Source organism: Fringilla coelebs, assembly GCF_963513975.1.
Source record: "Fringilla coelebs genome assembly, chromosome: Z".
Taxonomy (NCBI): Eukaryota; Metazoa; Chordata; class Aves; order Passeriformes; family Fringillidae; genus Fringilla; species Fringilla coelebs.
Genome location: NC_140031.1, coordinates 34,685,730 through 34,697,384, shown reverse-complemented (window position 1 = coordinate 34,697,384; position 11,655 = coordinate 34,685,730). Strand labels below are relative to the sequence as shown.

Here is an 11,655-nt window from a genome sequence, read left to right as displayed (position 1 = left end):
TCTTCAAGGTGGTAAGCTGCCTGAGCTGCCTTGCCCTGTATTAACCTTTTTTGTGCTGCCAAAGTCTCTATAGGTAAGATTCTCCTGAATATTTTGCCAAATAATTTACTGAAGGTTGCTTTCATAATAAGGGACAGACTGGTCGCAAACATTTTGATCTGGGTCAACTGTGGCTGCAAAAAAACACGTGTGGCAATACACCTGCCATTAAGATGGCCATCATATAATCCAACCTAATCAGTTAATTACAGATATTTAATCTGAGACACCTATTAAACCATTTTAGGAAAATGGAGGGAAGGACTTAAAATGCATTTAAAAGCTTTTTTTAGAGCACTGAACAGGAAGCATGTCCACATGGCACAATACAGCGATGTGTAGAGATAATGGGAAGCTAGCTGAAAGCAACGCTTTATATTTTTCAAGGAGATAACTAAGGATTTGATGTGGAGAAAATACACCACAAAGAGAAATAGGGATTCAAAAGCTGGAGGAATTCTTGAGAATTGACATAAACTTTCAAAAAGCATCAAGTTCTACACTTTTATGTAATATTTCTGTAATATCTGAAATGCACTAGTTTTGTCTTTCACACACAGTTTACTAACATACAAATGGTCGTTTTTAGAATTTTATGTAATTATCAGATGGTCAGCAGATACTATCAGCTATGACTTTGTATTAAACAGACATTCATAGTACCTGTTGCTTCACTGTAATCTAACACGGTCTCACTACCATCATACTAATGTGCACTTATTTTTCCTAGAAGAAAGTAGCCTATTCAACTAGAACAAAACTTCAGACTACTAAAAATAAAGATTTTTTTTTTTTTTAAGTAAAAGAATAACTTCTGTGGTTTTCTATTTCAGACTAAAATACAGAAAAAGTCCTTTCAAAGCAGGTATTTATTAGACATTCTAGCAAGAGTGTTTTGTACATATCTGTGATTTCATCACCTGGTTTCAGCACACTAAAAGTAAGGAGTGCCAGAGCGTCCTTGAATTGAACTCCTGAATCAATGAGTGTTTTGTCATGCTGGGAATGGAAACTTCCAAGGAACTGGATAAAATGCTACTAGTTTTACTACAAGTCACTTTTTTCTGAGTCAGCTCCTGAATATTTCACTGAGCCTGGTGTAACCAGAATTTCCAGTTTGGTCGGGACAGCCCTAAAATATTCCAATACCCAGCAGATATGGTTCTGCTGTTTTTCCACACTACATGAAGGAAACACGATATTCCTGCTCTCACCTTAAGCTTTGCATAGGAATGCAGGCTTTTGCAGCACAGTGGTAAGAGACAGGGATTCTAGCACAGGCTTGTCATGTGATACAAATCTTTTGTTTTACCACAAAACAAGATGAACAGTCTGTTCCACTCTGCATTAAATGCTGGTTAGTATGATGAGTCCTCAAAGCTTATGTTCAGTTAGGTAACCTGACATGGGCCCTATACAGGTGACATAACACAGGCTCTCTTTTCTTTATTCTGGTTTCTGTGGCTCTAGAAAAAAAGAAAAATACTTTTCACTGACAATAACTGTAGCTAAAGTAGCATATTTAGGGAACAGAAGTTCTTCCCTAGCTGCCTGAAATAACACCTGAGTTTTCTCACTGGAGGTAGGAACTCTCAAATAGTTCTTAATTTAATTTGACTGACAATGCTAAAAGACATGTTCATCACTAAAATTTGATGATTTTTTGGAAGAAACATGTCTACTAACTCTACTAAATTTTAGTAGATGTAACTATTATAAATGTCAATAGGAGTAATTAAATTCTACTTAAGGTCCACCCTCCTCTCCAATATGAACTAGTATACTTAATAACAAAAGAAAAATGAGGACATAGTATGAAGGATGGCTAATATTTTAGCTGGATCATGGCAGCCCTTCATGATTACTGGTAAAAATTATTCATGTTACAACTGTTTGAGACAATGAGATAGAATTCGTCAGCAAGACTGCTGTGAAATTACTTAACCACATAGTTTTAAACAAATACTTCCTTGACTTAGTAATTCTCAAGGTCTTCTCAGTTACCGAGATGGTAAACCTTTTGCCGAAACCAACACTCTGAAAAAGAAGTCCCTGCGTGCCATCGTGTGGCTATCACAAGAACAGCAACATCTGTTCTGAAAAGATGGATTCGTTTAAAAAAAAAAAAAAACCAAGGCGTGGGGACGAGGGGGAAGAACACCAATGTGTATGTCCTTGAATACAAATATTGTGAAGAAACTCATTCCAGAAAATCGAGGGGTTTTGTTTTCGTTTCCTGCTTTTGTGTTAAAATAAACTAGCAGTGCTAATGGCTGTGAGGCCACTCTGTCAACTGTTAATGGTCTGTCATTAGTTAAGCAACTAGGCAATGACTTCAAGATTTAGATTTCATGTCCAAGACACTTCCATTACAAAACCTTTAAACACCCTTTGTAGCATTATTCTCTTTCCACTCAGAGACAGCAGAACTGAATTGACCTGCTAGTAGCATACATAGGATACCTTCCACTTTTTTTTTTTTTGTTACATATATACCATCACCACTCTCTTACAAGTTCCAGCTACACATATGGTCATTCCCTAAAACTGTCAAAGCTACTCAAGCTGAAGTAATTAATTTAAATGTTATTATGAAAAGGATGACAGAGAATGAAGAGAAATTAAAGAAGGAAAGAAGAGGATAAGTTTGAGGCAAAATAACTTACAATTTTTTTTGCCTTCTTATATAAAACAGCTTGTGTCCGCAGCTTGCATGAACAATCAGTACTTCATAATGTGACATATAAGTCCATTTCTCCAAACAATTCCAGTTTTAAAAAGTTATTTACTTGGAACACAATTAAATGCAAGCACAAGCCATAGATGTTCACATTGCTTTTCCACATTAAAAAAATAACAAATCAAATTAGGGGTAAGTCCTGAAATATTTTTATGGGTCATATCAAACTGCTGAAATTAGAAACTGTTCTAGAAGGGAGGGAAAAAAAGAAAGTGCCAATTCACCTCAGGGATTTTCTTGATGGCGTTTCTGGATAACAGTTATGTGTTTAAACACAAATATGTTTATGTGCAGCACAGCAGTGCTGAATGAGACTCCAGAACTCAAATGGCCTATAGTATCACTGATACAGAGACTGTCTGCTGGTGGCCTGGCTGTTCTGTAATTTACCAAGATCATGGATGTCTTTCACATAATACTATTTTGAACTCACACGATCTCAAATTTATTTAAGTTGGATCGGGCAGGGCAATAGAAAAAAGACTGCTAATCATCTAATTACATTAATAAGCTTTATCAACATGAAGAGACACGAAGTGAAGGAAGAGAAATGTCCATGCAACCTTTCATTTTCCCTTGAGCAAACACAGAACGAGCACTGCTCTCTCGGTGCTTTTTTCCAAAGGGAACCCCTGCACTAGCAGCGGTAATGGCAGCAGGGGAAACGTGAGCACGTTGGTAAAAGCAGAGGTTGGGTAAAAATGGTTTGTGTTTTTGGTTTGGTTTTAGTTTAGTTTGCTGTTGGGGTTTGGTTGGTTGGATTACTGTTTTTGTTTTAAGCAAGGAACTGCAGTTCGCTGGAACATGCCACAAAAAGACCTGTTCTCGCGCTTTTCCTGAATATCTGCTGTGCACTGCAGCATTTTGTCTTTTTTGAGCGAAAAGGCAAATCTAGTGTTACCAAGGGAGCAACAATACCTATCGACACGCGTGGGCGCGGGGCGCAAGCTGCAGCCTTTCAGGTAAAAAGGTCGGGATGTGGCAGCTGGAGCACAGAAGTCGCGGCTGTCACTGCAGAAACTGCAGGACGGGCCAGACCCACCTGCCCTTGGAGAGCCGAGTGTGACGAAACCCGCGGGCAGGAGCGAAGGGCACGGCGGCGGCCCTGACGACTGACAGCACCCCGCCGCGCACGGCAGCGCTCACCGCCCTCAGCAGGCCCGGCCCGCCCCGGCCCGCCCCGCTGCGGCCGGCACCGCCGTCCTCGGCGACGGAGGGCACACTGGGCATGCGGCGCGGGCACGTCCACTCTGGAGGGTGGGCAGGAGCCGCGGGAGCGCTGCGCGGCTCGCAGGCTCGAGCGGTTCCTCCCCTGTCGTTGGTAGCGCCCCGTGCGGGAGGCGGTGGTGAGCGGCACAGCGGCGCGGCGGGCTCGGGACGCCGGCGTCTCCGCGCAGGGCCATGAGGCAGCTGCCGTACTTCTGCCGCGGGGAGGTGGTGAAGGGCTTCGGCAGGGGCTCCAAGGAGCTGGGCATCCCCACCGGTGAGCGGGCACGGAGGGCACATCTTCCCGGAACAACACGGGCGGGGTGTCCGTGGGGCTGGGCCCAGCCGTGGGGTCGAGGGTCCGCGCCGGGTCCCGGGAGCGCTCCCGCCGGCGACATGCTGGGCCGGGGGTTCTGCAGCCGGTGTCTGTCGCGGCCCCCGGGCGGAGCCGTGCCGTGCTCCTGCCAGGCAGCGGTGCGGCAGCACTGTGACTAAGCTCGCCTGACCTCGGCGGCCGCCCGGCTGCCCTGCACAGCCGCGCTTTTGTTATGATTCGTGGTTTCCGAGAACGGCCCTGCCTTGTTACCTACTAGCGTTTTCCTGACGCCTTTTTTCCCCCCTCTCCTGCAGTACTTAGAGTCTTGCACCTTCCCTTGTGTTATTCCCTGTACCCTAGTCTGTAAAGGGGTTTTCCTGAATCTTGATGTTTGTTTCTTTTCTCATCTAGTGGTCGTCATGATGTGCAGGATGTAGATGAGTGGTGTCACATTCTCGATGCAGTGGTGTGGCAGCCTGGGAAAATATCCCTTCGCATAAATCTCTGATAGTAATAGGAAAGGGAGTAGGCATTGGGAATCACTGCAAGGAAGAAGGTTTAAGCGGAGTAAAGCAGAGTTTGAAACAGAGCAGGTGGGCTTGGCCTACAGAGAATATATTTTCCAATTGCCCATCTCTGTTTCAGATGTCTAAATGCAGGCAGGTGAATACTGCGAGAGAATTTTGACTATTCTTAAGCAGACACTGAAGTCAGTAGTCATATTGCACTATATCTAACAGACATGAAACTTTATAAGACCACTCTTGTGGTGCTGGATTTCCGACATCTCTTTCTGAGAATGTTTCACGTTTTTCTCTTAGTTGTTTATAAATGATGTGTTTGCATTAGGGAACAGGGAAGGGAAGCTGTAGCTATCTGTGAGCTTTGATAAAAATTTGGTAACCATCCATTCTTTCAAATCAGTTTAGTATCTTGTGTGAAGAGATCTATTCAGCTTGGAAATAGAGGTAGGATAGTAATTTTGAGAGAAGATTAAATTCAATCAAAAGGAAATTTTATTTTATTGTAAATATGTAGTTTTCAACGGAAATCTCAAGACCACAGATGCCTCTGAAAGGGAACTTGTGCAAAAGTGACAGATGACTAAACAGTGATTGCATTTGCTTCTACATAGTTTATTTCATCAGTAAATAGTTTACTAATAAATAGTTTGGAGATGCTATTTTATAGTACAGAAGAAAGCTGACTTTTCCCCTATCATTTTTCCTCATGGTAAATTTGTGGTAATTATGTTAGGAATGAAATGTGTTCTGGCTGTATGTGTGACGTATTTATTAATTATTACTGCAGAAGAGAAAGAGAACTATACCATACAGTGTGTGTGTGTGTGTGTGTGTGTGTGTGTATTTAGGAGATGTAATAACTCTGGTATTGCCACAGTAACTGAATTTTATGAAGCTGTTTTATACTTTGCTGATGGTATGTTTCATTATTCTTATCATCACCAGTGTTATGTTTGTAATTAGTATGTAGGCAGAGTTTGGCTTTTAAGTATTTGAAGACCGTGTTGTACACTTGATTTACGCAAAGTCACTCACGCTTTGTAAAATTTTTACAGCTAACTTTTCTGAGCAAGTGGTTGAAAGCTTTCCATCTGATATCCCCACTGGTATATACTATGGATGGGCCTGTGTTGGAAATGGAGATGTGCATAAAATGGTTTTGAGCATAGGATGGAATCCCTTCTATAAGAATATTAAGAAATCAGTGGTAAGATTTTTGCTTTTTGTGGGATTTTTATTGTAATAAAAGACTGGATGAATTTTAACAAGATAGGTAGAATTTGATTGATGAATGGTATCTAGGAATTTGTGTGCCATTAGAAATGCATTTTTTATCTATTAAATATTTATATTCTGAAAAGAATGTACTCTCTGTAACCAGAGATTATGCAGAGGAAGTTGAATAAAATTTTGCTTTCTTCTATTCCACCATTTCTTAACTACTTCCAAAATTAAAATATAATAGTACTTGAAATGATGGTTGCTTGACTTGCTGATAGCAAATTAAGCATGAAATTGGTAATAGCATTGAATTTCCTGGTTATGAGACCCTAACATAAGCTGGAACATAGTAATAATCTATTGTTCTCTGCAATGTATCTGCATTTAATATAGGAGATTTTGGGACAGCTTAATTTGTAATGAATTTTTAATTAATTCTTCTCTTAAATTATGAAATGGATACATAAGATTCTGCAGCTTAATGTACCAAATAAATACTTGAAGGCATATAATGATGTAAGGATGGAGAAGTCAAAATCCTGAGCTGTGACAGCTGTGGGGTTTTTTGCTCACAGATGCTGGTGCTTTTCCTGAGTCTTGCAAAGCTCTCTTTTATTTGTTGAAAACAATTTTATTTGTACATGAATCTCTACTTCTAAGTGTTTGTCTTAGGCAAATCTATGCTTTAAAATTTTTTTTGCAGACAACTTTTCTGAGCAAGTAGTTAAAAGCTTCCCAAATCATAGCTTTGCTGGTAGGTGGGTTGGCCTGCTTTGGAGATCAAGATATGCATAAAAAAGTTTTGAGTGTCAGGTCTGTGTCTTAGTCTGGACTTGCTCTTAAATTTTATCATTCAGTTCCCTTAGGAGATAGATGTAAAAGCTCTCCTCAAGGCAACTGCTTCTATCAAAATCTTCACAGTTATTTTAATGTATCCACTTGTTGATGAAACACTTCCTGCCTTGGAAATCTTAACTCTGAGAAGTTTTGAAGCACTTCTCCTGATGTCTGGGGGTGTGGGGTTTTGGGGTTTTTTAAATTGGTTTGTTGGGTCTTTTTGTTCGGTTTGGGGGCTTTTTGTTGTTTTGGTTTTGGTTTTGTTGGGTTTTTTCCCATTCCTTTTCTCTTTAAACACTTTTTATTCTTTAAGGAAGTATTTTTTTTTAAATTCCATGCAGAATGCAATTCTACTTCCTAATACAAGCTAAAGCCCTGGCCTTTTAATTTTGGATTATACATGCTATACTAGATGTCCCTTTTATTTTTTTATCTGTTAAGGAGAATTTGAATGTTGAATATTAGGCCTACATGCTTACAGAGAGAGAAATAAACTCTTAAGTTCATAGTAATTAACCACTTACTTCTCTTCCTTTAGGAAACACACATTATCCACACCTTCAAAGAAGACTTTTATGGAGAAATTCTTAGTATAGTCATAACTGGATACATTCGTCCGGAAAAAAACTTTGATTCCTTAGGTCAGTATTGAAGGTCTCCCTCAGACTAGTTTCTTTTTTGCCTTACTCGTGCAAGTTTTCTGTCTTCACTGTACCTTTTTCCATGCTGAGATGTTTTATCGGTTAACCTTTAAAATGTCAGTGAAATGTTTTCGTAATTTAAAAACAAAAAACCATACCCCCACATCTTCTTATGTGTCACACTAAAAACCTGCTCTTTTCTTTTGCTTGTCTGAGAGTAACGTTAAAATCATGGGCTTGCCATTAAAGTCAAGTGTACTAAATTCTTCTTAAAATGCAGTTTTGTTAGTATTGAAACAGAGCTGCTAATATGTCTTTTGGAAAATGAAGAGGATAGTCCTGGTAAGAGGTATTTAGCATGTTAGAAAAAACATTTTAAAAGCAGAGAATTCTGCTTTTCAGACCTCATAGTTGCATCCTACTTCCGTGATTGTTGTTTGATATTTTGTGATGCCTTATTTACACTTGTTATTATGTTCAGAATGCAAAATAATTTTTAAATATCCCTATTTTTACCTTTTTCAGATGCGCTCATTTCAGCAATTCAGGAAGACATTGAAGAAGCAAAAAGACAGCTAGATCTACCAGAACATCTTAAACTCAAAGAAGATAACTTTTTTCATCTGCCTGAAAGCAAAATAGTAAACAACCGCTGAGAAAAACCAAACAGCCTTTTTTCTTTTTTTTTTTTAGATTTTTAAATTTCTTTCTTTCTTTCTTTTTTCTTATTTTTTCCCCTGTCATGGAGCTTTTGTATTTGCACTGCTCTCATAGATACTTTTGTGTCATATGTGTGTTAGGTGACTGAGATCAGAACCAACCATACAAGATAACTTCAGTTTTCTTTGGTTAAGTCATCATTAGCGCAGTCATACAAAAGAGCTAGAAGGCTATACTACCTGGTTATAGATAAATAATGTATGATGTACGCTAATGTTACCACCAGGTCTTTGGAGATCTGAGCACATTTAGAACATGACCACAGGTCTTTGGAGATCTGAGCACATTTAGAACATGACCACAGGTCTTTGGAGATCTGAGCACATTTAGAACATGACCAAAGTTAATTGTAATCGTGAGGTATGGTTTGCTCGTTTAATGAAGAATGTCTGTTCTTAACATAATGTTCTTGTCCCATTCTCTATGTCATTCTTAGATCTGAATTTTAGCTTAGAAAATGTTGGTATTGATTGACTCAGAAAATTCCTGTGATTAGATTTGGTTAGATAACAATAGCAAGGTAAATTCCCTATAGTTCTTGGTTTTTTATATGCTACACTGTTATGGTTGAAGCTTTTATTTTAATTGGAATTATTTATTTTAAGTTTATTTGCAATGGAAGAAATTGCTGTTGCTCATTGTGTTGCTAGAATCTGAACTATATTTCTTCACACTTGACTGAACATATATTAACACATGATTGTGTAGTTTAATTCTGAAGACGTGTTTCAGTTAATTGAAAAAAATTAGTAAAAGTGTGAAAGCTGACAAACTTTAAGGTTCAGGCATAAAAGATGCAGAAACAATACAACAAGACTGCTGCTCATTGCACCTTAAAGGAAAATAGGTAGTGAGACACAAATTTGCATTTTATGTGCTGCTGGTATTTTTGATAGGAAAATCTTGAGATTATTCACTGCACTGGCAATAAAATGTCTGACTTCAAGGTTGGCTTATTGTAAGGCACAGAAAAATCTCATCAACACTCTGCACTAAGTGCAGGTAAGAGCCAAGGTTTTGGCAGACCAAGTAGATAAATACACAAATAGAAACCTTTGGGGATTTATTACATAATGTATCAACACTATAAAAAATATTGGTTATTTTTTATAAGTAGTTGCAGACAGTCCTACTCTGAAATATGGGGATACAAGTGAGGGTTGGACTAGATGATCTCTGAAGGTCCCTTACAACCCTAACTATTCTGTGATAGATTAGTGGAAGGAGTACGGTGAGAGTTGATGGTAATTTGAAAAATAGTACTTCAAAGAAGTATTTCTTTAAATATGTCTCAGCTGTGATTCTCTGTCTGAGCTACTATGTTCAATATGGAACGCACAATTTCTGTAGTGAAATTTGATGAATTTACTCCTTGTCCTGTTCTAATCCTACTTTTCACTCTAGAATTTAAAAGAGTTTTAGCAAGGTAGCTGTTTTGGTCTTTGTGGCAGGTGCTGTCAAGATGATAGTTTCACTTCATATTGCTTTAAATTCTAGCCAGTATCATGGGCTATTATTAGGGAAGAGGTCTTGAGGAAATCAAGGGTTCATGTTTGCTCTTTCAGACTTCAGGAGAAAACTTGATTTTACTTAAATGAATTGTTCACCAGTGGTGTTGATAGCAGAGGCAGATACAACACATTTGGGAAAGAGGGACAATATATTTTCTTTTAAAGGGGAAGAGAAATAATATAGTGGGCTTTTTACTATATAACATGTTGGAAACTGTATTTCTAAAAAGTCTGTAAAAGAATAGTCTTGCAAGATCGATGATTGGAATTTTTAAAAGGAGAGATAAAGGAAAATTTTTTTTTGCTAAGAGTTTATGCATTCATCAGATTGTAGTAACATTAAAATCATATATTTTACTACTCCTTGTAGAGAATAAACAGAAGCCACACTAGTCAACAGAGAATGTTGTCAACATGAGGTTGTTGTTCATCATGGTACTGTAGCTAAACACTCATAGCTGCCTTTAAAATTGATTTTTGCCAGTGATGTCTTGGGTCTGTTGTGGAAACTGGTGCCTTAGCCTGTTCTGAATAAGACTTTTCTGTATCTGCTAATAAATGCCACTATCAAAAATTCAACTCTCCATTTGATTGTAGAACTGCTGTGCTATGGATAAAGAACAGTAGCAAAGGGAAAACTTGAAAGACTTAGGTTGCGCTCAAATCCTAGCTGAGGTATGATATACAGATACACTGAACTAAGAAACTGCTCTTTATGTGTTTTTCTTCTAAGAGAATGTGCTAGAACATCCATTTGGCTGAGTGTACCTGACCATATTATTTAAGACAAAATGTTATACATCACTCTTTAAGCTCAATACACAATTCCTAGCACAGTATAAACTTTATTTTTGTATTATGTAGAAGTAGCTGTATTTTGGTTGTTGTTGTTGCACTGTACTATTACTAAAGGAATTGTAATTGACAAAGTTATCCTTCTTGTCTTGGATTTCCTTTCGTTTGCCACTCCTAGCAATGTTAGTTGTTTCAGTTTTAGGCAAAGCTTTATGGGGGTGACTGCCTTATTTTGAACTTCTAAATCTTCACATGATTTTGTATTCCCCTTTGTTATTGAAGGTGCGATGATGTAATCCACAGAACAATGTCAAAGTTACAGGGTGATCATTGTCAAAGTTACAGGGTGATCATGAAGTCTTTAGGAGTATCTAACAAAAAAAAAAATCCACTCAAGAATTATGGCTTAAAAATTAGCCCTTCTCAAAATTAATTCATTTGTAAAGATAAGTCTTAGGTGATTAACAGCTCTAGAACTGTTTATTATCAAAAATGTCAAGGAACTGTTTTAAGGCTCAGTCTATCATCTTAGCAATTGAACCATACTGACAACAAATAACAGCACTTCCATGCACTTGTGTGTGAAGACTCTGTTCTTCATAGCAAGGGGTTATAAAGAGCATCCTCTTCTGTAGTATTATATATCCAGCAATGCTAAAAAAAGTGCTTTGTTGTGTCCCTTTAAGGTAGATTCCCTCCTGAGTGCTATTTATTCTCTTTGGCATTGTTTGAAAGTGCTGAACCACTTTAAAAGATAAGTGGAAAATTTCTGTCGTAAATGCTCTCTGCTTTTTCAGTTCTCTGAAAGCCCAAGAAGATCCTAAAGAAGACAGAAGTAGTCCTTTTTGCCAGTGTACTTCTGGACTATATTTCACTTCGCAATGAATTCAAACTCTCTGTGATTAAACACTATTTAAACCACTGGAATTAGATTAATTAGGTGGTGATGATGTGTAAAATTTTTCTGATATTTTTTGAATAAATGAGGAATACTGTGGAGGTACTTGGCGGAAGAACTCGTGTCATAAATGCAGTTCCATTGGGAAACATACTGCAAGATTATGACGAAATCCGTCAGCTTTGGGGAACACAGATGCACCAGATG

The 11,655-nt window shown here is 38.3% G+C and overlaps 1 protein-coding gene across 1 annotated transcript; it reads left to right on the top strand.

The window, feature by feature from the left end:
* The first annotated feature begins 4,037 nt into the window (after positions 1-4,037).
* RFK (riboflavin kinase) lies at positions 4,038-11,441 on the top strand. The gene is made up of 4 exons (XM_084225195.1): positions 4,038-4,262; positions 5,881-6,032; positions 7,422-7,524; positions 8,050-11,441. The coding sequence occupies exons 1-4, from the start codon at positions 4,181-4,183 to the stop codon at positions 8,178-8,180; spliced, it is 468 nt and encodes a 155-aa protein (XP_084081321.1). The 5' UTR covers positions 4,038-4,180; the 3' UTR covers positions 8,181-11,441.
* The last annotated feature ends 214 nt before the right edge of the window (positions 11,442-11,655 follow it).